This window comes from Cibotium barometz, chromosome 12, assembly GCF_041138505.1.
Source record: "Cibotium barometz isolate CiBa-2024 chromosome 12, ASM4113850v1, whole genome shotgun sequence".
Taxonomy (NCBI): domain Eukaryota; kingdom Viridiplantae; phylum Streptophyta; class Polypodiopsida; order Cyatheales; family Cibotiaceae; genus Cibotium; species Cibotium barometz.
The window spans coordinates 557321-585000 of NC_141057.1; the positions used below are offsets into that span (position 1 = coordinate 557321).

Consider the following 27680-nt stretch of genomic DNA (forward strand, 5'->3'; position numbering starts at 1 on the left):
GTCAGCGACTAGCTCACAAACAAAGTGAAAGTGGACCTCAATATGTTTGGTCCTGCCATGGAAGGATGAAGTTCAAGCCAATGCCAAGGCACTTTGGCTGTCCGTAAGAATACAGATCGGAGAATCCGAGAGTACATCAAGATTGCTAAACATCTAGAACAGCCATAACATCTCACAGCAGGTATCTAGATAAGCACGGTACTCAACCTCAGTAGAGGATGATGAAACTGTATTTTGCTTCTTGGATCTCCAGAAAATAAGAATGAAGCAATAACCAAAAGTGGATCATTGAGTATCCTGATCACCTTCCCAATCAACATCACAGTATCCAACAAGTTGAGTGCCTCCTTTGAAAAAGAGACCATAGTCCAAGGTACCGGATAAGAAATGTCGGGCCCAGTGTAAGTCAAATAAAAGAACCAACAAGCCACTGGTATTATGTACTATCCTCGAAGAGGGGAGAGGGATCATCACGGGAGAGCTTGGAGTTAGGATCCATTGGATCGATCATCCCAAATGTCTCCAAGAGCTACTGCAAATTTCTATACTGGCTAAGAAACACTAATAGACCTCCATCCCAAGATAGTAGTGGAGAAGTCCTAAATCAGTCATCTCAAAGGTGAGAGGTATGACCAGAACTATTCAATCTTGGCAAGATGTTAGCCAATGATGAATAAATTATAAGTTATCAACATATACGACAATCAAGCACAGCAAAGCATCCTGAGAAAAGACATAGAGATTGTTGTCTGCAAAGCATCTCTAGAATCCAAAGAAAGAAGGCATCAATCTTATCATACCATGCCTTGGGTGCCTATTTCAAACCATGAAGGACTTTGTGCAATCTATACAAGTTACCCTCATGTCCGTGAACCTAAAAACCTTGAGGTTGTTCAACATACACCTCCTCATGTAGGTCAACATTAAGAAAGGCAAACTTGACATGCATTTGGTAAACCAGTCAATGCTCATGAGCAGAAAGAGCAAGAACTTTCCGGATGGTGGTGTATTTGGCTATAGGAACAAAAGTTTTCTCATAATCCACACCCTCAATCTGAAAGTACCCCTTCGCAACCAATCTACCTTTGTGTTTGTCCAAAGATCCATCAACATGAAACTTGGTCTTAAAGATCCCAGTGACCTGTCGATGCAAAGGCCGGTCCACAAGCTCCCATGTACAATTCCTCTCAATGGAATCAACCTTGGCCTCCATGGCTGCCCTCCACTCAAGAAGAGAAAGAGCCTCTTTAGCTGTAGTAGGCGTATCACTGTACTCATCAGGGGCGAGGTTACAAGAATGACGAAGCTCTTGTAATCTCTGTGCATGTGTCAAAGATTGTGCTGAAGAATCAACAAGGTGATGAAGTTCCATATCGGAGAGATGAGAATCACGAACAATGGTTTCCTACCATCATGGAATCTTGAGGGAAATCCTCCATTGCACAAGAGCAGGAGGAGGAGGAGAAGCCGAAGAAGGAGGGGGTGGAGAGACAGAGGGTAAATAAGTTGATGGTGGAGAAGCTAATGGTGGAGTTGGGGTGGCCGAGCGTGAGTAATCATCAATAATAAGCATAAAGTACTTGGCTCCTCCTTGGGTAGTGGTCCGCATGAGACTGACAGGTCCATATGAATGAGCTCCTGAATATGAGAAGCCCGATGAGAAGCCTCGTGAGGAAAGACATCTCAGTGTTGCTTGCCATGAAGACAAGCCACACAAGTGGAGTGGGAGGGTTTCAGTGGTGGAAGACCCTCGACCATCTGCTGAGAAGACAGCAACTGCAGAGAAGTATAATTCAGATGCCCATAGCGAGCATGCCACAAATCCGTATCCACATGAGCTACCAAGGCATGATAGCTATGAAGAAGTTGCAGCAAATGAGATTGGGACTCATTCAAAGAGCCTCCAAAGTCCTTCAACCGATAAAACCACCTTCTCGGATACCTGTGGCAACAATCTACAAGGTGCTAGTGTTGACAATCTCAAGGACGGAATTGTCGAAACTATAAAAATAGTGGAAAAATATGGGAAAAATCCATAAAAATATCAGATAAATATCTGGATAAAAAGGGAATAAAGTGGATTAAAAGAGAGCTTGAGATGACATGTGCAACAATGGGGACGTTCCAAGTCCTTCTGGATGCGTGACATTAGTGCATAATTGACGCACACGTTCTCCTGAGATGATGTCATGGTATGCAACCGCTCCGATCAAAGGGGACCCCTTGCTGGAGGTGAAGGCAACCGTGTTATCCCTGAGTCCCACAATGTCTGGTACAACCAATTGGGAATACGAGATCCCTCCTCAAAAGTCGAACCCTATTTCTAAGATATACGAGATCCCTCCTCAAACGTCGAACCCTGTTCCTGAGATGTAGCCTACTGTGGAGCATCCACCGAAATCTCCTCCTCTTGATCAATGTCGGATGATTCCTCCGCTTGAGGTGCTTGAGGACGTGCCAGGTCAAGTCGAGGAAGAGGAACAGGAAGATCTGGCGAGCAACCAAGAAGAGGCTCAGTCGAATCGGCCCCTAAAGATGAAGAAGCCGCCTCTGCAATGGAAGATGAAGTCTCATCAACCACCACATCTCTGCTAATGATGATCTTCAATGTTGCATGCGTGGAAGCCTTGCTGTACTGATCCACAGTCCTAATCCTGGTTAAGAACATTGATGCTGAATTAAGATGATTAAGACAGAGGAGAGAGAAGAGAGCAAGATTGGTGTCAGGGTTTTTCTTGTATTTTTATATGGTACAAAAAGGCTGCTTTATGCTTGTACATGGTTGGGCCTTTGCGTACAAATTGCGGGGGAGATTTTTTTATTTATTTTTTTCCCTACTAGCCTTAGGACCAAGATCCTCCCATCCTTACTCATTTTTCACCGGCCATAGGCGCTTAATTATCCGCCTGTAGGCAATGCCACCGAGCAAGCCCCAAGGGGGGTTTTGAACCCAGGACCTCTTGGTCCTAGGCAAACACCTTCACCACTTGAGCTATCACCTCATTGGCGAGGGAGAATATTTATCCAATGAGTTCACAGCTTTTATGCAGTCTCGTGGCATATCTCATATGCTTAAAAGCAAGGATTTACCAAGTAGATTTTGCATGTGCCAACTATGTGCTGAACCGCTGTCCCATTAAAGCCTTGAATGTGAGAATATGTGAATATGAAGCGGAAGCAAGTAGAGATCAAACAAGAGAAAGTAGACAGCCAAGATCTGAAATGTGTTGAATGAATTATGAATGAACGATGTCCATGCTTATATACGTATCTTTAGAGCTAGTCAGCTGTAGCCAAAAAGCTACTAGTTTGAACAAATGGTAAAATGCCTAAAAAAGCCTAAAACTAAGCTATAAAATAGCTGAAAAATATGGGAAAAATCCCTAATTACATCAGATAAATATCTAGATAAAAAGTGGTAATAGGTATAAAATGGAGTAAAATGGGTTGGAGATGACATGTCCAACACCTCCTCTCAGCTCCAACCTGAGGGTCCAACTCCCATACGGGTAAGGAGTTGGTAAATAATATCTCAAGGAAGAGGTTTGTTGAAGAGATCAGCAAGGTTGTCCTGAGAAGGACAATACTCGAGTATAATGATGCCATCAAAGACCAACTCATGAACGAAGTGAAAGTGGACCTCAATATGTTTGGTCCTGCCATGGAAGGATGAAGTTCGAGCCAACGCCAAGACACTCTGGCTATCCGTAAGAATACGGATCAGAGAATCCAAGAGTATATCAAGATTGCTCAACATCTGGAAAAACCATAACATCTCACATCAGGTATCCAGATAAGCACGGTACTTAGCTGTCGAAGGTGGCAATTCTCGTAGCTACTCTCGGGTTATCGCATGACTAGAAGAAGTTGTGGATTATCCCATATGCAAGAGCATGGGAAGTCGAAGAGCCATATATAGGGTATTAGGGTGTGGTGGCACCTTGTCATAGATATCTCCTCTGGCCGGGTTTTTGGGGGGGAGCAACAGCTAGGAGATGGGAGTCCAACCACCGACGTTGTTCAGTGCCCTAGGGTGGTGTGTGTGCTGCTGCTGCGTGACTTTGACATGGTATCAGGCCTCGGCCTATGTGGTCCTAGGCAGTCCTAACCTCTGTTTGATCGAGGTGCTGAGAACCTGTAAGAGAGAGTGCTGAGAGTTTGTAAATCCCATTCTCCACTCCGCCTTCCCATACAACCTGGCCTGTCGCTTTGTCCCGGAGAGCAACAAAATGCTCATCAAACTCCACCCGTATACCAGTCTTGCAAACCTCATGCACTGACAACAGATGAAAACCAAGAGATGGGACAAAAAGAACCTGGGAGGAATGCTTCCCCCTGTTAGAAGTCATCTCCTATCTATATTTATACACCAGGGCCTCTGTTGTGGGTGCCCGCCCTGTATAGGTGTTTTATCATTTTTCCTCACTCCTCGTATTTTTTCCCTATTTTTCCCATGGTGTGGATGGATGCCAGATGGTTGGCAGGAGCACCTAGTGGCTGGCCGACTGCCTATTCAGCAGTCGTCGAGGTGCTGGTGGCTGGCCAACTTGCTTCTATAGTCGTGGAGGCTATTTACTGCTGGCCGACTGCTTCATGCAGTCGTGGAGAGCCACCAGCGCTGGCCGACTGCATGCATGGGGCATATAAATAGGCTCCATGCCCCCCACCATTTTCTCATTCAATTATTTGCAGGATCTTGTGTATAGAGAAGAGTTTACACACCTATTTCTCTGTGTTTCTTGTGCTGTCTATTTTCTGCATTCTACTTGCTCTTGTCAACCCAAGTTTGGTTATCATTTCCGCTGCATATTCTGACATGGTATCAGAGCCCTAGGCTCGTGATAGATCTTGGGAGTTTTCTGAGCAAGAGGGGGATCGTTAGGTTGCTGATTGGTGGACTGTTTTGGACTGTTCGGGAAGAGAAGTTGCAAGAGGAAGGCGGGCTAAGGTGCTGGACAGCCACTTGCAGGTTTTAGAGATTTTTTTTTCCCCAACACCCACCCTTTTCAGTATAATCCCCGCGATGGCAGATTTACTAGAGATGGCTGAGAAGCACATGAAGATTCCGACTCTCCCCACGTTTCCAGTGGACCGTCAGTTGGACGGGTCCAAGTACGGCATCTGGAAGGTCATGATGGAGTCTGTGCTGGAATCATATGACCTTGCTGATTTCATCATCATCGGGGTTCCACGGCCGGAAGCAGAGGAAGGGGAGTTACTGTCAATGAGGAAGGACCGTGAGGCACAGGCACACATGTGGGATCGTGTCAACGCCAGGGTCCGGTCATTTATATTCCTCAACTGCACACCACAAGTGATCAATCATGTAAAGCACATGACGCTGGCGAGAGGCATATGGGAGCACTTGGCTTCTCTTTATAACAACGTATCACCCATGAAACGGATCTCCTTGGAAGTGCAGATGCGGGTTATGTACCCTGCAAAGTCCTCGACGATGCGGGAACACATTAACAAGCTGCAAGCCCTTCAGCAGGAAGTCCTACAAGCTGGGAAGGAGATATCATCTAAAGACATGGCCATCACTTTGCTGTCCCACTTGCCTTCTCAGTATTCTGCTTTCTACTCCTCGTTGATTACGAGTGGCAGGCTCAGCACCATTACCTGGGAGGAGCTTGTGCCAATGGTCTTGGACCAGGAGGAACGTTTCACGAACCCTCCTCACAGCGGCGGTTCGGAGGCCTTAGCTGCCCAACGGTCGAAAGGCCGGAATAACAACAAGGGCAAAGGGAAGGATTCACCGGAGAAGTCTTCTGAGAAGAAGCCTGACTCAGAACGAGAGAAGCTGAAGGCCGAAAGGTTCTGCAATGATTGTGGCGAGAAAGGCCACTATTGGAGGAAGTGTCCTCAGCAAACAGGAAAGAGTGCTGATTCCTCCGCCTCAGCTGCAAAGACTCCGGCATTTGTGCACTTAGAGATGATGGACTCCGACGCTTCATCATCTTCGAGCGAGGAGGCTATTGGCTTCACCGCAAAGGATACCCGAGAATGGATTCTTGACAGTGGTGCTTCCAGGCACATGACTCCATCCCGTGACTTCTTTCTGGATCTGAAACAGCAGTCTGGTCGCATCTTTATTGGCGACAACTCCACTATTTCGATACATAGTGAGGGCCGGATGGAGATTATTCCCGACGGAAAGGGGGGCAAGCATGCTTCCCGTGTTCTTTATGTCCCTGCTCTAGGTTTTCATCTTCTGTCAGTGCATGAAGTATGCAAGACTGGCTTTCGGGTGGAATTTGAGGAGCATTCAGTTGCTCTACGGGACCGTGAGACTGGCCAGGTTGTTTGGGAAGGCGGTGTGGAGAATGGTATCTACAAGCTCTCTGCACTCTCCTCGTTGACAAGTTCTCAGGTCGGAGATTTGTGGCACTTTCGTTTTGGCCACTTAAATGTGGATGCATTGAGGCGGGCTTTCCGAGACCAAATGGTGGTTGGCTTGCCAAATGTTGGCAGTAGGCAAGGGTGTTGCAGTTCTTGCATACGTGGTAAGCAGCACAGGGAATCCTTTCCGAAGCAGGCTTCTAGGCGGGCTTCGAAACCATTGGAGTTGATTCACACTGATTTGTGTGGACCTCAGCAGACACCATCTTTGGGAGGATCTATCTACTTTATGCTGCTTGTTGATGATTGTACCAGATTCACGTGGGTCTACTTTCTTTCCCAGAAGGACCAAGCTTTTGCACGGTTCAAGGATTGGCACGTGATGGTGGAGAAAGAGTCTGGATTTCAAGTAAAGACTCTCAGGGCTGATAAAGGAGGTGAATTCTCCTCGATTGTATTTCTCAGATTTTGTGCAAATCATGGCATCAAAAGGGAACTGGCCAATACAGGATCGCCTTCGGAGAATGGAGTTGTCGAACACAAGAACAGGACTGTGGTGGAGATGGCGAGGACCATGCTAGAGCATCGTGATCTTCCTCGTCCACTTTGGGGAGAGGCTGTGGCAACGGCCGTCCATACCCTCAACCGATCTCCAACGACTTCAGTACCCCATATGACTCCATTTGAGGCATACTTTGGCAGGAAACCTGATGTCTCTCACTTCCGTGTTTTTGGGAGTGATGCGTATGTACATATTTCGAAGAAGCATAGGGGGAAGCTTGACTCCACCAAGCTTATATTTGTGGGGTATAATTCTCTTTCCAAGGGATACAGATTGTATGCTCAGCGGCCAGGCATCGACTACGAGGATACCTTTGCACCGACCGCACGGATGTCCACGATTGGGACCGTTCTTGCCCTTGCTTCTTCTCAGAGTTGGCCCGTGTATCAAATGGATGTAAAATCTGCGTTCCTTAATGGTGACCTGCAAGAGGAGGTGTATGTTGAGCAGCCTCCAGGCTTTATTGTTCCAGGATCTGAAGGGATGGTTTACAGGTTACGTAAGGCCTTGTATGGTCTTAAGCAGGCTCCCAGGGCTTGGAATCAGAAGATTGATTCCTTCTTTATTCGGACTGGATTTCAAAGATCGGTTGCAGATCCGAACATGTATCTCTTTCGGGAACGCGGCATGGTCACGATTATCATCCTTTATGTGGATGATCTCATTCTCACTGGCAGTCATGTGGAGCACATTGGAGTGACGAAGGCTGCCTTGTCAAAGGAGTTTGAGATGACTGACTCCCTAGTGTGCACCACATGAGTTTGCTCATCCTGTAAAGCATTAGAGACATGCATTTCATTGTCCCCACATCTTGTGTTAGCATCTCCAACATTCACTGTATGGCTGTCCATGGTGTTCTAAGTGTAGAGATAGCTAGTGTTCACGGTGATCGTCTTTCACGATAGAAGTGAAAGAGAACCGTATGCTCTGATACCAATGTAACTTGGTTGAACACAATGCTAATCAATACACTTAAATACACCAAGATTACATGCTCAATACAAGAAGTAATTTGCTAAGTTGACAAGAGACGCACAATGAGCCACAAAGCCGGTCCCTCCCTCAAATAAGTTTATTGATCTTGGGAGAAGTACATAATGTCATAGGCAGACCCAGAGGGGGTTTTTCGTCTCTCAGCAGCGGTATGTTCATGAGTTGCTTGAGGCCTTCGGGATGGAGAACTGTAAGCCTATTACTTCGCCGATGGACCCGAACACAAAGTTAACCGTTACTGATCCTTGTGAGCCAGTTGATGCCTCGCAGTACCGGAAGTTGGTTGGTTCATTGATCTGGTTGCTGAACACCAGATTGGACTTAAGCTTCTCCGTGGGCTGTTGAGCTCTTTCATGCAGACGCCATTGAAGTCTCATTGGGACGTAGGATTGCGGATCTTGCGGTATCTGCAGAGTACGAAGGATCTAGGACTCTTGTACACAGGAGGGGATGGAGTCAGGCTCCAAGGTTGGAGTGACTCAGATTGGGGAGGAGATCCAGACACGAGGAGATCTACTTCAGGATACAGTTTTACCCTCGGCTCAGGAGCAGTTTCTTGGAGCAGCAAGAGGCAGCCAACTATTGCCCTCTCTTCAACAGAGGCAGAGTACCGGGCTGCGGTCTTCCATGCCTGGACCAAGCACATGGAGATACAGTATCACTTTGTACGTGAAGATCTTGGCTGGTGACATCTTGCTACTTTATTGTTCGACAGAGGACAATGCGGCGGACCTCTTCACGAAGTCTCTACCTCAGGCTACGCTCAGGCGGCACTCCAGCTCCCTTGGGTTGATTTCACAGCCAAGAGTTGAGAGGGGGTGTTAGAAGTCATCTCCTGTCTATATTTATACACCAGGGCCTCTGTTGTGGGTGTGCCCGCCCTGTATAGGTGTTTTATCATTTTTCCTCACTCCCCGTATTTTTTCCCTATTTTTCCCATGGTGTGGATGGATGCCAGATGGTTGGCAGGAGCACCTAGTGGCTGGCCGACTGCCTATTCAGCAGTCGTGGAGGTGCTGGTGGCTGGCCGACTTGCTCCTACAGTAGTGGAGGCTATTTACTGCTGGCCGACTGCTTCATGCAGTCGTGGAGAGCCACCAGCGCTGGCCGACTGCATGCATGGGGCATATAAATAGGCCCCATGCCCCCCACCATTTTCTCATTCAGTTATTTGCGGGATCTTGTGTATAGAGAAGAGTTTACACACCTATTTCTCTGTGTTTCTTGTGCTGTCTATTTTCTGCATTCTACTTGCTCTTGTCAACTCAAGTTTGGTTATCATTTCCGTTGCATATTCTGACACCCCCCTCTACCATCAGAAACGATCTCTAGCCTGCCCTCACTGTGAATAGGGATAGTGAACTCGTCACCAATCAGGATGTGACCTACGTGCCTTCGAAGATCCTGTAATAACTCTCGAGAGGGAGTCATGTGCCTGGAAGCACCACTGTCCAGAATCTAGTCCCGAGTGTCCCTAGCAGTGAGTCCAACCGCCTCCCTGCTCGAAGAAGATGAAACGTCGGTGTCCATAATCTCCAAGTGCATAAAAGCTAGTGTCACGTGCACACCCGTCAGGTGTACATTGAAATGGCATCATTCCCAGCATCAGAATCATCATCAAATATTTATCGGATATTTATGTATGATTTATCAGGCATTTTCTAGGCATTAAAAGCATTTAGTTCAGCTTGTACATCAATGTATGGGGCTGGCAAGGCACCTGCAGCAGTGTACACATCATCCACAGCATCTAGTTTATTTTATGCAATTTTTAGGCTCATTTATGGGATACTGATTACTGATGTAGATGCTGAGCTGCAGACCCCAAGGCTTCTGAGAAGAGAAACAATGAAGAGCAATATGCTGAGAATGGGCCTAAATGCTGGAATGATGAGGCGCCTGCTTATATAGGTAGGAATGCTGCTGGTCGGCCAGCATAACTGCTGTCGGCCAGTCCAAATGTCCATGACTGCTAAATAAGCCTTTTTCGTGCTGGTCGGTTGCCCCATAAATGAGCCTAAAAATTGCATAAAATAAACTAGATGCTGTGGATGATGTGTACACTGTTGCAGGTGCCTTGCCAGCCCCATACATTGATGTACAAGCTGAACTAAATGCTTTTAATGCCTAGAAAATGCCTGATAAATCATACATAAATATCCGATAAATATTTGATGATGATTCTGATGCTGGGAATGATGCCATGTCAGTGTACACCTGACGGGTGTGCACGTGACATTCCCCTCTGCTAAACTTGTTGCTAGGTGGTAGCCTGACAAACCTTTTGACTCCCTGCTGACCTTCCTCCTCTGCGACTCCTGCCCCCTTTGACTTCTTCTGCCGGGACTGATGTCAACGCTGGAGTGAGATCCTTTTGAGCCAAAGACTACTTAACTGCGGGAACTTCATGGCACAATGCTGCTAAACCTACAACCTGTAAATCTACCTGGAATACCTGAGTCACCCCTGACTTGCCTGTGGAGTCCTTTCACACACCATCTCCGTCGTTCCTGAACCTCTGAACCTCCTGAGGCGAATGTTGGAGCAAACTTCCCTCTTCTTCTGTGGAAGAACTCCCTACTGCCAATTGAAGTCCAAAACTCCATTCACTCCTTTGATGATGGATGTCATTCTGTGACATGTGAGGGAGCTTGACCGTAGTAATCACAACCTTAGTCTACACTTAACTGCACTTAATGATGTTTAAGAGACAAACAGATATAGACAAAGAGATAGACGAGTTTGTGTCAATGCAGTGCAGCTATATTAAATGAATGAATGCGGTTACAATGAGATCCAAATGGATCTGTACTGCTGAATATGCTGACTATGTGCTGGGAATGCGGGCTGAACTGCTGTCCACTCTTTCCCTTGTCTCCTGGGAAGGAAACACTGAAGGGAGGCTTTGGAACAGAAGCTGAATGCTAACCTGATGATGAAACGCTGACCTGTTGGGCTGAACTGGCTGCGTTTGCTGATGAAGATGCTGAACTGATGATGCGTTAACTGAATGCTGCTGCTGATGATATGCTGAAACGCATGATGCTCCAGAGGAGGCTGCGTTTACTGATTATGCTGCTGATGATATGCGTTAGAGCACCATGGGCTGAAGGGGTACTATGATGATGCTGCTACTGTATGCTGATGATGCCAGGCTGAAAACGCATGAAGCTGATGATGCGCTTCACTCCTGAACCTGTGTGGCTGAATGGATGAGGGTCCTCCATGCTGAATGAAGAGGCGCCTATATATATGTGTGAGAGAGGGCTGGTCGGCCAGCACTCATGCAGTCGGCCAGTACCTGTCTCCCATAAAATATCAATAAAGTACCATAAATGGTAGTCGGCTGCCCCAAAAATGCATAAAAATGCCTGAATAAATGCTGGTAAAATGCCTGATGAATCTGATGATGCTAATGATGCCATAATGATGCCATGTCACTGTACACCTGACTGGTGTGCACGTGACATTCCCCGCTGCTAAACTGTTGCTGGGTGGATACCTGGCAACCTTCGACTCATCTGCGATCCTTCTCCTCCGACCCACTGCCCCCTTCTGTCTTCTGCTGGGACTGAGGCCGTCTGCAGGAGTGAAATCCTTGAGTCAAGACGCTATGTACTGTGGGAACTGAATGGCAACTACCTGAGTCACCCCTGACCTGTTCCTGGAAACCTTTCACCTACCATCTCCGTCGTACCTGAAGCTCTGAACCTCCTGAGGCGATGTTGGAGCAAACTTCCGTCTTCTGTGGAAGAGAAACTCCCTGCTGCCAGTTGAAGCCAAAACTTATGTGCTCCTTTGATGATGGATGTCCTGCTTCCCTGAGAGTTCATGGGTAACATGTATGCAGGACTGACTGCTAAGATGACTGCTATGATGACTGCTATGCAAACCATGTGCAACCCTAAATGCTGTGCAAGAATGCAGATGGATGGGTTACTAATGCAGACCTAAGGGAAAATCCCTAAGGGTGGCTTGCAAAATTTTCAGAACTGGGTTTAACTGTGCGGAAGCGATTATCATGATGACTGACTGAATGACTGATGGAATGAACATGCTCTAAGGCTGGTTACCCTGTAACGCTCTGATACCAATGTGACATGTGAGGGAGCTTGTGGCTGAATGGATGAGGGTCCTCCATGCTGAATGAAGAGGCGCCTATATATATGTGTGAGAGAGGGCTGGTCGGCCAGCACTCATGCAGTCGGCCAGTACCTGTCTCCCATAAAATATCAATAAAGTACCATAAATGGTAGTCGGCTGCCCCAAAAATGCATAAAAATGCCTGAATAAATGCTGGTAAAATGCCTGATGAATCTGATGATGCTAATGATGCCATAATGATGCCATGTCACTGTACACCTGACTGGTGTGCACGTGACACATTCTTCCCCAGAGAACTAATGGGTGAAACCTGTAAGCCTTGCAGAATGCATGATGCAAGGGATGACTGCTAGGATGACTAAAATACTGATGCAAGCCTATATGCTGTGCAAAATGCAGATGGATGGCTTACTGATGCATGCCTAAGGGAAGAACCCTAGGGATGGCTTCAGAGTCTTGAGAACTGGATTTAGCTATGCGGAAACGTGAAACATGATGACTGAATGACTTTAGAGAATGAACATGCACTGACTGCTAAGGCTGCCTACCCTATGCTCTGATACCAGTGTGACATGCGGGGACTAATCGATGTTAAGCAACCTTGGATTAATGCTACACTTTACTTAAGAGATGATTAACTGAGATGGACACAAGAGAGATGAGTGTCAATGCAATGCAATGCATCAGTTGGCTAAAACCATATGCACGTCCAATCCCTTCAGAAGTGAGACAAAGCGGAACCAGACATAGTTGATGAAGTTGAAGTGATGGTGTCATGTGCATCACAGATGCCATGGACATTTCCAGGGCTAGATCCAGAAGAGGCAAGCAGAAAAAGACTATGAACCAGTAGAGCCAGAATATAGGAGCTTCAGGTGACTCATCTGAGGTGGACATGGAGCATAGCATGGATCAGAAGGCTGTCGGCTGCATGGAGGCTGACATCAGCATGACCAAAGGACTGTCGGCTGCAGGACAGAAGGTGCTGGCAGCAGGCGCATCCAGAAGACACAGTCGGCAGCATTAAATGGATTTTATGAATTAATAACTGGCCGACCAGCAGTCGGCCAGTTCCCCACATGCTCCAAGGCCTATATAAAGGCACCTTTGCTCCATGTTTGAGTCATTCACTCCCACTAGGGGTCCCATAGGGGACAGTTTTAGGGTTAACAACCTTTTTTATGAAGGCAGCCCATGGCTGTAAAGACATGTACCCTTTTTGTACAATAGATATACTGAAATTCCAGCACTTCTCACTCTCTCTCTCTCTACTCTCTCTCTACCTGCGTTTTTGCATCAGATGGTGCGTTTTTGCATCAGAAGGTTTTCCAAGAGTGTTTAGGGCTGAAAGAAGACTACCCAAAGCTTCCGCGCGTTACAGATGGTTCCAGAACACATCCTTTTGCACCGCTTCAAGCATGGCTCCATCCGAAGACAAAAACAGTTCCTCACGAAGTTTCAAGACCAAGGGACTCACGAAGCGGTATGGCTTGACAAAGAATTCTTCGAAGACTATCCCGCTTTATTGACTGACTATTTGGAGGCTATGCAACTTCCGTCAAGTTAAGCAAAAGGGGATGTCACATGCATCCCGCACTTGGATGCCACATAGACATATCTGAACAAGAAGGTGCAAGACCTGGGGATGAAACTAGTCCCACGTGAGCCCAATCCGAGACGAGTCAGCTAAGGTTCCACTCTACGCGTATGAGGTCAGGTGTGCATTGTCCTGCACATGAAGCAGTGCCAATCCGTACTGTGAGTCTCCCTCTGGAATAATGTCAGATGATTTGCGTGTTGGCTTTGCGACCGGACACCATGCGTCTGTAGAAGCAGGTAGGATTTCATGTAGTTAGGGGTCCAACCCATAGGGCTACCCGAGAAGAGGGCATAGTTCTCTTGCATGGGCTTTGGGTAGGCTTCGGCCACCCAAGAGGGGCCAGGAGGGCCCCAGGCTTTACCCACCAGCAATAGAAAGGGCTGGGCAGGCTGTCGGCCAGCCCAAGAGGTCCTAGCCAGGACGCCGAGAGGCTCTAGGGCCCTGCCCAGCCAGTCGACCAGGTGTGGGGGCAGCCCACACCTGCCCAGCCAGTCAGTACAGTCTGCGCAGGGCTGCCCAGCAGCCCAGCTCATGCGCAAAGTGGTCAACATTGATCCAATGTGAAAGCAAGGATTTAAATATCATTTTATAGCATTATTTGGCCAAGACCAAGTATTGGAGGAAAACATAAGCTGGCCGACCAGCAGATCTTAGGGGTATAAATACCCAGCCTAGAATTCAGTAGATTCATCTCATTATTCACAAGAGTTGCTGCATTCCAAGGGCCAAGACAGCCAAGCGGAAGTGCTCAACTACGGTGAAGAAGTGCAGGTCAAGAACCAGTCTTTATTTCAGATTTACATCATCCTTTCAAACATTCCCTCCCTCTACAATGGGAGGGTTTGTAGATGACAAAATCAGCCAGCTTGATCATATCCTTAGGGATCTTATCAAGGACCAGAAGAAGACATTGGACAGCACCATCACCGCCATCAAGGACTTATTGACGCGCATGGGGAAGCTCGAGGCCGAAGCGGAAATATGGAAGGAAGAGAAGCTTACCATGCAAGAGGAGTGGGAGAAGGAAAAGCTCGCCATGCAGGAGGAAATCAACCTTTTGAAGGACGAAGTGGCATCCTCACGCGATCGTCCACGGGAGGAAGGAGAGACTCTTGAGGTGGACAAAGAGGCAATCAAAGAAGAGATCACCAAAACCCTCACCCACACAATCGAGGGGAAAATGGAGGCGGCCCGCGAAGGATGGGTAGAAGTGATGAAGAAGAACATCAAAAAGGAGGTGCAAGAAGATGTACAAGTGATGAAGAAGAACATCAAGAAGGAGGTACAAGAAGATGTACACATGATGCAGTCTACTCTTGATGAAGAGAAGATGCGACGGATCTGGCGCCTCAACATCCGAGTCACAGGGATACCAGAGAGCACTACCTCCACGCCCGAGATTGACGGGCGGAACCTATGTACCAAGCTAGGACTAAAGGAGGATGAGCCGCTCCCATTCACTAGAGTATGGAGGACAACCCCAAAGGACTCCACCAAAGGCAAGGCCTTAGTGCTGCACTTCCCGAACGAGGAGAGTAGGATGAGCTTTATAAGAAGACGGGCTATCTTGAGGAGCTTGCCAGGGGACCCCATCTACTTCGATGATGACCTCACATGGATGCAACTAGAGCACAGAAGATTATGCATGCCGAAGATCAAGGCGGCACGCAAAGAAGGGAAGAAGGCACATAATAGGAATGGTCACATCTACATTGATGGGAAGAGAGTCGAATAGCGCCATCTGGCCTATGAGACACGAAGGAAACAACATGAAGACAAAGAGATACACATAGCAATCTGGAACTGTAATGGAGTCCTATGGACACATCCAGGGAGACTTGAGAAGGTGATGGAGGGCCGGGATATCATCTTGATGACAGAGACACATGAGAGCCCAAAGAGGGGCTTACCACGGGTTGAGGGTTATCAGTGGGAGTCAGCTCACCGACAGGGGATGAGACAGGCCACCTCCCGAGGTTCAGGAGGTATTGCAGTGCTTTTCAGACATGAGTTACATGAGCATGTTCGAGTCATAGCACGAGACTCGGAGGTGAGATACATGTGGATTAGCTTACGCCTCTCGGAGACCAGATGGATTTATATCGCCCTTTGCTACTTTCCTCCGAAGGGGTCGCGGTTTGCCACCACCGAGGAGCCGGGTGGAGGAGAGGCTAGTGAGTCTCCATACTCTGTCTTATCTGAGGAGATCTTACACTATTCGACACTGGGAGAAGTCTTCTTGATGGGGGACTTCAATGCACGGACTCAAAGCAGACAGTGCGAGATCTATGACTTTGAGGATCCCTTGAGACTAGAGCCGCTAGCTACAGAGGATACAGGGACCACTCGGATCTCCGCTGATGGAGGAGCTGACAGCACTGGATATGGGCAACATTTGCTAGAGCTTGGGGCCCGACACCATCTCGTTATTTATAACGGGATGACTCAGTGGCCAGATTCAGGTGGGTTGACTTGCTTTCCAGTGGGAGGCGGCAGTAGTACAGTGGATTATGTGATGGGATCTCGGGAGGCAGCAGATATGGTGTCTCACTTCACCGTACCACCATGCCCCATTGAGGCGGATCATACATACCTATCCCTCACTTTCAGGAGCTTACTGGAGACCCACCCACCCATCATACAGCCACCACGCACTATTTTTCACTTCACTCAGAACCTAGCCGAGGTGTACGACTATCATATTCATGATCAGCTATTTGCCTTAGATCCATCGGCACCCATGGCCATGCTCACCTCCCAGCTCTCACATGTACTGCACTCCGCAGCCGCGAGGAGTTTCCCATACCACATACAGACAGGACGGCCACCTACATCTGGGAGCATGCCCCAGAACCGATGGTATGATGATGAGTGCAGAAACCTTTACCGCAGTCTCCGAGTGCAGAGGGCTCGCGGGGAGATCACCCAGAGGCAGGCAGGCAGGCAGGAGGATGCATACTCTCACCCGTCGTAAACGGCGAGCTAACAGAGCTCTGTCAGAGGGGTTTCCGGCTGAGTGGACGATGCACACTATTGTGCCGATCCATAAAGCGGGAGATGTACTAGACCCCGGGAACTACAGGACCATCATGATTGGCCATATATTGGCCAAACTATACGGGAGGTTTTGGAGGAGGCAGAGCTGAGCACTCATGCAGAGGTTGGGGGATTGAGAGCAGCAGACCAGGCAGGCTTCCGTCGAGCCTTCTCGACCATCGACCACATTTTTAACATTGAGGTGCCTGATTGATCAGGCCAAGGCACGGAGGCAACGGCTCTATTGTTGCTTTGTGGATTTCCGCAAGGCATTTGATACTGTGCCTAGAGAGCGCCTCTTTCGGCGACTACAGACACTAGGCATACCTTCAGACATGATGTGGAACATATACAGGCTATATGAGCAGGTCTTTGGGAGAGTCCGATGCCCAGGAGGCTTGTCCGACACAATTGCTAGCACCATTGGTGTGAAGCAGGGGTGCCCGCTCTCCCCCACGCTCTTTGGGCTTTATATTGATGAGGTGGTCGATTACATCACACAGGGAGGAGGTTCTGGGGTTGAGATATCAGGTATTACTATCCATGTTATGCTTTATGCTGATGACATCGTCTTGGTATCCGACACGCAGGTTGGGCTTCAAAGACACCTTGTGGCTCTTGATGACTTCTGCGCACAACAGGGGCTCACAGTGAACCTTGGGAAAACCAAGGTTATGATCTTCCACACTTCACCCGCAGTCAGGAGCCACACTACTCTCACATTAGTAGGAGGGCGGGTTGAGGTGGTGAGCTCTTATGTTTACCTTGGCATCACATTTACTAGCTCAGCTGGACGCTTCTCCATGGCGCAGGCAGTCCGAGACAGAGTGACCCGGGGGTATGTAGCTCTTGCTGGCCTTGAGCGTCAGTGTCATCAGGCACATTTTCACGAACCCCGCACGAAGGGGTGGCTCTTTGATACATTAGTGACACCAGCCTTGATGTATGCAGCAGCGGTTTGGGCACCAGGGCTTGCAGCCTCCACATGGGTACAGCTAGAGAGACCACAGATCTTGATGCTCTCGAGGATGACACGCAGCAAACCATCCGTCCCGCACGACATTGTTCGAGCTGAGTTTGCTGCACCACCTATGGCAGTGGAGGCATTGTTCCAGACGATCTCCTTTATATACAGGATGAGGAAGATGCCCACGGAGAGATTATCCCGCCGAGCTTTTGAGGCATCTAGACAGCTGGCCGAGGCTGGACACACTGGATCTTGGTATGCACAGATGCTACAGTGGTTCTCACATCATGAGATAGACATTGAGCGGTTGCCACCTTTTCAGTATGATCAGTCTGCTCCACGGGGTTACCTCTCTCTCAATGAGAGGAACAGAGTGATGAGACAGGACATATGGCAGCACTACATACAGGAGACATGGACAGCACCAAAGAGCCCACTACCACCGAAGATGCTGTATTACAGAGACCACTTTATGAGCATCTCAGGGGATGGGTTTATACATCGACCGCGGTACATGGATGTATACATGCCACACAGCTCTCGCGTTGCTATTGGACAGCTACGAGTCTCATCACATCACTTAGAGATAGAGGCTGGGAGAGCGGCACGGGTTCTCAGAGCTGAGCGGATATGCAGATTGTGCCGCGAGGAGGTGGAGACTGAGGATCACTTTGTATGTAGATGTAGAGCCCACCAGGGGGTTAGAGATAGATATGCAGGATTGTTTGAGGAGCACTCTTCACTACATCAGTTGATGGAGGCCTCGGACCAGCGACAGCTTGGCAGACTACTACTAGAGCTTCATAGTTCTCGAGAGAGACTCCTCCAGACACCCGCTCCCACTAGGGGTGGGAGACCGTCCCAGCTCACAGATTTCTTCCAGAGAGCTATGCCGGTGCCCGCTGATGTACCACGTGGGGTGACCGCACAGAGAGCAGAGGAATTGAGAGCCAGGAGGAGACCTAGACAGACTGGACATAGAGCACCCCGACTCCGTCACCGAGAGATAGCAGCTATCCGAATGAGACACCAGATGGAGACACAGGAGAGGCTAGCTCGCTTTCATTCAGACTCAGGGTACATGTTCACGCCATTCACAGCCTCAGCATCGGCGATGTATGATATCTTATATCCCTCTTATGGCACTGGATGGAGTTAGACATAGATCTGCATAGCATGCTTGTACTACCCCTTCAGCATATAGAGATGCATCTTGCCTTAGCACTCCATCCACATCCCCAGCCCCCCCTTATATTGTTTGTATATGGGCTCCACCGATCCATGATGATTCACAGTTGTATCCAGACACATGCACACTTTTTCTTTTCTTTCTTTTCTTCCAATGACCGGAAGAACACAGTTGTATTATTTTTTGTCTCATAGGCTGACTTTGGCCTCTCGTAGACGTTAATATATCTTTCTTTCTTTCTTTCTTTCTCTCTAATTTCTGCACATCGTCTTCTACGTTGTGCGTTATATTCATCGTGAATGATTGCTCAATTCTGAGCATTGAAGTTACCGATTCTTGCACCAAGCTTCCGCACGTTACACACCAGTAAAGGTGGGGGATTAGGGGAGACCAAGGGGCATTTTGCCCTATATAGAAGGGAAAGCGTAAACTTCTCTTTCATGGTTGTTTGGTGCTCCTAGGCCCTCAATGAATGGGACATGTATACATACGCTGGTCTATCCAATCGAACCCCTTTTATGTCAATTGATGGAAATGCTCTCTGCATCCTAGTACCTAATGGTGGGTTTTTCAATAAATCTCGTTTTACAATCATGTGTGTCCTCCCTTAGAAGCTCCATGGTGAGGACTGTTGGAATGGATTCTTGCTCCTTCACTTCTCACGCTGCCACATGGCAGTTTGTTATCCCACATAGTGGGTTGGGGTTAGATTAACCCCTCTATATAGGGCAAAATACCCCTTGGTCTCCCCTAATTCCCCACCGGTAAATAAGAACATGAGAGTGAATGGCAAAATACTGTACCTCAAAGAATGCTATTCACTTAATCAAAGGTTAACTTATAAGTTCATCCAGTGAAGTCCAGACAGAAGCCAATCTCACTCACTTTTGTAGGATCAATCATCATACAAAGAACACACACACCCCACACAAGAGAGTACAATTATCCATGAATCTCTAAATTTTGGCAAATCATATGTTGTATGTGTGGGAGGGAAATCATCGAACAGTTGCAATCAAAGAGAAATTGTCAGATATAAGATCTAAACATGTGCGTGGTCCTTGTATGATGATTGATCATACAAAAGTGAGTGAGATAGCGCTTCTGTCTGGACTTCACTAGGTTCTGGCCTATCTAGAACAGGTATTGAAAGTTAATAAGAGGAGGTTCTTGCATGCTAAATTGATGTGAGACTAATATATGACTTCTTTATCAGCTGTATTAGTTTGCAGCTCAACCCTCCCTAGAATGTCATGTATGGAAATCTGGATGAGAGAAGGTGAGGCCCAAGAAGGAAGGGGGGACAAAACCCTCGGTGATGCCATAAATCCTGCCCTTTAACAGCAAACAATGGCTCCTCCCATCAGCCACTCGATGTATTTGCCTGAGGAAACCCCTGGAGAACACCGATCCAGAAAGGGGTCATGTCTCTTGGGCATAGATGTAAGTATCCCTCAACAGGGTCATGTCTCTTGGGCATAGCTGTTAAGTATCCCTCAACAGGGTTATGTCATATACAGAGAGATAGTCAAGCGTTGTAGTTTCATTGGCATCTATGCTAAATATGAAAATAATGGTGATGAGGGCATGGAACATCCGGACAGGGCAAAGTCTGGGAGGGATTTGTACCAGATTAAAAGGGTGACCAGGCCATTACACCAGGCATCCAAATCAAGGTATCATGTAGTTTGACTGCCTTGCGATAACCGACAGCTTAATATAAAACCCCTGCCAGCTAACAGAGACATCTGTGCGGCTGTACAGAGCCTTGCAGTGATGATGTGTCCCAAAAGTTGATTCATTAAAAGACATCGAGCTCTTTTTCACATCGTGAAAGTTCCTCGCGTGAAAAAAAAAATACATGAAATACTTGTTTCACAGCGTGAGTCTCCCTAACTTTCACGTCGTGAAAGTTTCTTGCCCTAAATTTTTTAAAAAAAATCCATGAGATACTTGTTTCGTAGTGCGAGATTCAGTGACTTTCACGGCATAATTAATCCCCATGTACGGAGACTTATGATTCCATCAAGGACAAACTCACAATGCTTTTTTCACCCCTCTGATACGAAGCACGAGTGTAGAAGCTACGCGACAGACATAAGAACCTATTCTCTCAAAAAGGAGAGTAGCCAAAAGAAGCTGTTGCTCCCAAGGTGGTAATAAAAAAAACAAAAACAAAAGAAAAGAACCACAAGGGAGTCACACAAATGGCCTATCTAAAAATGGTAGAATATCATTAGAAACTCCCAACGATCTTCACTAGCCAATACATTTTTGTTAAGCTTATAGCTTACTATTATTTTGGGTAAGTTAATATAACAGTTGCTTTATGGATGATGCGTCTCCATACATCCTATGAACAGTATACTCTTATGCTTACTGAGCTCCATAGTCGGATTCTGAGCTCATTTAAGACTGTTTTACGAGCACATTACCAATCTCTTACCATCGCAATCGAAGATGAACGTTTCCACGGAGTTGATGAGATCGTCGACATTGGTAAGAAGGGCGCCTGCTGTGCATTGGACGGTAGTATAACATGTTAAAGGAAGAGCCAAAAAAACAAAAAACAAAAAAAAAATCGCAAGAATTTTATTTTATTTTTTAATGCAAGAAAGGTAAGAATTAAACCTGTGCCGTCGCTTTGAGCCATGACCGTTATGGATCGAGAGGGGTGGCTGTTAAGGTTTTTGCTGCTTCTGCTTTTGCTGTTGCTAATTGTGTTGCAGATGAAACGCGAGCCGAAATATTGATTGCGGGCAGAGACAGGAGAAGAGAGCCTTCGCCCGCAGCAGAGTGAAGACGAGACGACACATCTGGCCAGCAACAACATTATGTGTGTGCAGAGAGTGGTGATGGCTCTCTCTCTCTCTCTCTCACACACACACCCACACTAACCAGTTAGAGTGAGCTAGCTTCGGAACTCAAGCTTCAATCAGAGGTCCTCGATCGTCGGCATCTTTTTCCCACGTCAATTTTGACTAGTTGCCGGTTCAGGGTTAGGAACCATTTTACCATCGAGTAAAATAAGGAGGTGTCTCGTGTTTTTATTATAAATGCATCAAAACATCTCTTTATCGCCGTCATTAAAAACCAAATCATCAGAATATCGAATATTTTTAAATGGAAAAAAAATAAAAATTATCACGCTCTTAGATCGTTTGATCATTGAAGCCACGTTGGAAGCTTGCACTCAGCTGGGGTATCAAATCTCCTAGGAGCAGTAGTCCTTAATATGGACATGAGCTTGTAACTGGGTTTGTGGATATGAGCTTGTAACTAGGTTTTGTTGTAAAGCTGTTTTTTGAATTATATATATATATAACTATTGTTCCCAAAAAAAAAAGATCTTTTGATCATTGACACTAGCTTATACCACAAGAGCTTAGACTATCCCAAAAAAAACACTCCTTTCCTATAGGCAAGACCGATACAAGTGGGCAGGGCCTTTGCACACCTTGCAAGGTCACTTGGCTTACTCCCCTTTTTTAGGATTCCCCTCCCCTTTTCCGAAAACTGTAGGGGCTAATGTGTAAAGGCCTTACAACAAATTCCAACCGTGTTTACTTGAGCAACATAAGAGAGGTTTTTGAAATGATACAACTTTACAAGCACATTCAGCCATGTGGCATCTCTTAATTAGATTTAAAAAACTCAAAATAACTAAGCCAGCTATTTAATTTTATCAACTACAAGTGCTATGTCTTTTCTTGTCTCCATGTTGGAAGTTCAAAAACTACAGGGCTAGCCCCTATTGCCACCACCATGGCCTCCCCTCGTTCTTTCTCTCAACTCTTTGTTTGTGTTATGCTTGAGGGGTGTGGGTGTTGAGCACCAAGCACATGTAGATCTCTCTCTCTCTCTCTCTCTCTCTCTCTCTCTCTCTCTCTCTCTCTCTCTCTCTCTCTCTCTCGAGCGTATCAAGCAAAAACATCAAAGCAAGGGAGCAAATGGCAAACTTGCTTATTACAGTATGCATATCTATCCTTCATGTTGGGAATCCTACATGCAGGCAGAGGCAGGCACGCAGCCATACATAGCCAACCCGCTCTCAGCGGTATTTAGACGGAGTATTGCACGACTTCGAACTCGATCACACACTTTATTGATCGAGACAGGTGCATGGAGTGGACAAGCACGAGAGACGAGGTTATGCAAGCTGTGTGAACTACAGAGTGTAGAATCAGAGGAGCACATGATTATGACATGCCCAGCATATGCACACATACGGGCTGACTTTGATATCCCTTTACAGGGGCCACTTCACCAGTTTCTGACCACTACTCCTATATCGAAGTTAGGGGCTCTCATCACCCACATGTTACGCTTTCGGGAGAACCACGCTGCATAGATCGTTCTTTCACCGTAACTACCCTTTCTTACCATGGGGGAGGAGACTCATTGTATATCTGGAAAGGTCCCATGGGTCATAATTTGGCCTTCCGTGGTGGACGATAATAAACTACTCTACTCTCTCTCTCTCTCTCTCTCTCTCTCTCTCTCTCTCTCTCTCTCTCTCCGTGCGAGAAATGTATGCCCAGAGAAGACTAAGCCAAACATGCTAAGCACCTTTGGGTAGTAGGACGTTGTCAGCAATGTTATGCCAAATAAACTCACTCCCCTAGCATCACCTTAATATCATCTATTTTGGCGTTGATCTGAGATCCGATGGTCTATTTATGATGGAGTTGAGGAGGCTAGCTTTTAACACCACCCTCTTTGTTCCTTGGTCCTCAGTGCTCACACTTAGCCTATGTCATCTCGGGATTTGAGGGCAATGGCATACAATGTCATCTTGGGATTTGAGGGCGATGCCATGTTCTGGACCTACCCATAAATCATTATGTGGTTCATTTGTATCGAGATTCCCTTCCTTTAGAGAATGGAGTGCATCACATTCATAAAGCTCGATGTAATGTTTGTGGAGGTAGGAAATATCCAAGTGATTACCAAGGTAATTCTTGCTACATAATGGTGGCCTTTCACTCTTCATGTGCAGCTACAATCTTGTTGATAGATCTCTTGCCTAGAGCATGATAGAAACTTAATGCCATTAATCAACCTACATGCATCATTAGCATGTGAAACTTGCAAGAGCATTTGCACTTTCTAAGGTTGTCTGTCGAAATCTCACCTCTCAAAAAGACATGTTGAAATATCATAAACACCATAAGCATAATACTTCTCAATTTGGCTTCAACACTTGAAATCATAAAGGTAAGCATATATTCAAACTCTCGACCATGTAAATTGCAATCATCACCACCATCACCATCCCATCCCATGTGAAGTAAAATCTTTAGAAGATGCACTTGGGCACAAGCATAGACAAATCATTATCCAAATATATAAAGTTCTCAGTGCCATCATCTTGAAAAATGACATTATGATTCCACTTGTTTTCTTTGCTCTATAAATTTGTCCCCCCAATGAAGATGAACACAAGTATTGCAAGCAAACATGTCTAATGATGCCATTATTATCTCCCTTTCATGTGTAGGTAGGTATATATAAGTGTTGCAGCATCGATTACAGGTACACTAGTACTTGTCCTTTGATTTGATCTCACCAAAGATGGATAGTTCAATACCACCTCATAACAAGGATTGCAAGTAAACATGTCTAGTGATGCCATTATTATCTCCCTTTCATGTGTAGGTATATATAAGTGTTGCATAGATTGCAGGTACACTAGTACTTGTCCTTTGATTTGATCTCACCAAAGATGGATAGTTCAATACCACCTCATAACAAGGATTGCAAGTAAACATGTCTAGTGATGCCATTATTATCTCCCTTTCATGTGTAGGTATATATAAGTGTTGCATAGATTGCAGGTACACTAGTACTTGTCCTTTGATTTGATCTCACCAAAGATGGATAGTTCAATACCACCTCATAACAAGGATTGCAAGTAAACATGTCTAGTGATGCCATTATTATCTCCCTTTCATGTGTAGGTATATATAAGTGTTGCATAGATTGCAGGTACACTAGTACTTGTCCTTTGCTTTGATCTCACCAAAGATGGACAGTTCAATACCACCTCATAACAAGGATTGCAAGTAAACATGTCTAGTGATGCCATTATTATCTCCCTTTCATGTGTAGGTATATATAAGTGTTGCATAGATTGCAGGTACACTAGTACTTGTCCTTTGATTTGATCTCACCAAAGATGAATAGTTCAATACCACCTCATAAAAACAAAACTCATGTCAAGATATTAGCATTTCCTAGGGTCAACTTGTGTGTATTACCTCTCTCTTAAGTACATTGCATCCAAAGCAAGGAGAACAATGTTTAGCTTAATGATAAGGCAGAATAATTGTACCAAGGAAGACATAAAGAATACATATTAGTAATTTGAAGTGTAAGTAAACCCTCTGCAAATCCATGCATCGGTTTCTTTTTCTCTGTGGTATTGTGAACAAAGCTTGTCTATTCTAATGGGCTCTATTTTCCAGCCTACCTTTGCCCCATTCTTCAATGTGACCTAGTTATCAAGTAAATCAACTAGCTTCAAAGATGGCCCTAAACTGCAATAACAACAAGAGCCAATCTATGTCCAAGACGCAAATCCAACACTATCACTAGTCTATGAGCATTCATGGATGAAGGCATGTCTTGACAAGAATCGATGTGCTATCTATAGGAGTGCCAAGGAGAAGGAGTATTTTGCATAATGGGCCATCTACCATCTCTTTGGCATTTTCTTTTCCAACAATTGGGTCCACATTATGGCCACAAGCAGCAACCATAGTGCTACTCTTCACCTTGTTTCTCATGTCCCTTCATAAAGTCATTGTTTATGTTGGAGTCAATCCACCAATGAGCATTTTACATAAATGTTAGTCATAACCTCTATGGGGACACCCATTATTTTATTTCGGGATATTTTATTTAGATGTCCCTTTTATTTATATCATTTACCAGAATTAACATGTTTAATGACTTGTATCCGCTAGTATGATATAGTCAAGATTAATGTGTTTAATCGGCTGTGTGCACTGACTAATATTATTTTGGATGTAGGCAAAAATTGAGTGGCGAATTATATGTCAATCATCACACGGGTGGAACATGTATGGAACCAATATGAGATATTTTGGAAGACATGTGAACACCTTTTATGGTTTCATATTTAGGCATCAATATTTATGTAAGGCTAAGGCTTCATACCATACCAAATAGTATTTTATACTTTTGGTGGGCCCAAGACTTTATATTATTGCTTGCTATATTTTTGTAGAGCTTGTACGCTCATAAACTCAAAAAGCACTTATGCTTTGTTTTTGGAAGTTATCTTTTTTAAAAGAAGTAAGCTTTTTACATATAAATATGGGTGAGAGGTACAAGGGCCACACTCACCCAAGGGAGATTCAACCCAATCTTGTGTCAATGGTGATCTCTACTCTATTTTCTATATCTCTTCTATCTATCTTTTACAGGGCTTGCACCTACATGCCACGTGGTGACTTTTTTAGGTGCAAGCCTTGTCGAGGCTACCCCTCTCTCTTTTACACCGCCAACGTGGCATGCAGCCGCCTCTGTCACCTCCGCAGGTTGCAGGTCCTCCACGAGGCCTCTTCCTTCATGCCTGTAGGTCCTCCATGACGCCTCTGTCACCCCTCCATCTCTCTGACACATAGGTTGCAGGGCGGCCATACGTTCAATGCGGCGGGGAGAGATTTCAAAAATCTGTGTGAGAGAGTCTGCATGTGTGGGGGTTTGTTGTGTGCGGCTGGTGAGCTAACGCCTCTCCCCTCTCTCATGTTCTCTCTCTCTCTCACACACACCTTATTTTCTCACTATGACCTTATGTTCTTGTTGGTTATGATGATGCAGGTGAGAAAATAAGGTGAGAGAGAGAGAGAGAACATGAGAGAGGGGAGAGAGGCTAGCTCACCAGCCGCACATAACAAACCCACACACACACAGACTCTCTCCCACAGATTTTTTAAATCTCTCCCCGAAGCATTTGAACGTATGGCCGCCCTGTAACCTGTGTGTCAAAGAGGTGGAGGACCTACATGCATGAAGGAGGAGGCATCGTGGAGGACCTGCACATTTTTAAAATCTGTGGAGGGGTGACAAGGGCGTCATGGAGGACCTACAGGCATGAAGGAGGAGGCATCATGGAGGACCTGCGACTTGTGGAGGTGACAGAGGCGGCTGCATATGTAATGCAAAGGTGGCTGTATGCCACGTTGGCGGTGTAAAAGAGAGAAAGGTAGCCTCGACAGGGCTTGCACCTAAAAAAGTCACCACGTGGCATGTAGGTGCAAGCCCTATAAAAGATAGATAGATGACCTTATGTTCTTGTTGGTTGTGATGCAGGTGTTCCTCCCGTACCCTCCTCGGTGTGCTGTAGCATGCATCCCCTCCTCGGTGTCATCTATAGTGCGCCTCCCCTCCTCGGTGTCGTCCATGGCAAGCCCAACTCTTTCTGGTACACATATTTTTTGTTTAAGATAATAAGATGGTCAAGTTGCATTCAATGAAAATGGCCAACATTATTTGTTCTACAAGCGAGGGCTCTGTGTGTGTGTGTGTGTGTGTGTGTGTGAGAGAGAGAGAGAGAGAGAGAGAGAGAGAGAGAGAGAGAGAGATTGGTTGTTTGGCACCTCCCCTCCTTGGTGTCATCCACGGTAAGCCCAACGAGGGCCGTGTGTGTGTGTGTGTGTGTGTGTGTGTGTGTGTGTGTGTGAGAGAGAGAGAGAGAGAGAGAGAGAGAGAGAGAGAGAGAGAGAGTATGTTTGGCCTAGCTCACGTCTGGTTTTTTAATTTTCAAAGTTTGTGAAAATGTATTTTTAAAATTTAAAAGTTTGTGAATTAGTGCGTATGTGTATGTGTGTGTGTTTGAGGGTTTAGGAAATTGTGTGTG

At 46.2% G+C, this 27680-nt stretch overlaps 1 protein-coding gene across 6 annotated transcripts in view; it reads right to left on the reverse strand.

Annotated features, from left to right (window-relative positions):
* The window catches only part of LOC147632918 (phosphoglycolate phosphatase 1A, chloroplastic-like), a 77192-nt gene extending 55362 nt beyond the window's left edge, over positions 1-21830 (reverse strand). For 2 of the 6 annotated variants that reach the window (XM_086805902.1, XM_086805906.1), the window contains exons 1-2: positions 21425-21744; positions 21240-21308 (exon numbers count right to left, since the gene is read on the reverse strand). In XM_086805902.1, the coding sequence (XP_086662028.1) occupies positions 21240-21308; positions 21425-21626 (271 nt within the window). In that variant the 5' untranslated portion in view covers positions 21627-21744. Of the gene's footprint in view, positions 1-21239; positions 21309-21424 lie in introns of all 6 variants that reach the window. The other 4 variants (XM_086805905.1, XM_086805904.1, XM_086805903.1 and 1 more) reach the window with 4 other exon arrangements.
* Between the last annotated feature and the right edge of the window lie 5850 nt (positions 21831-27680).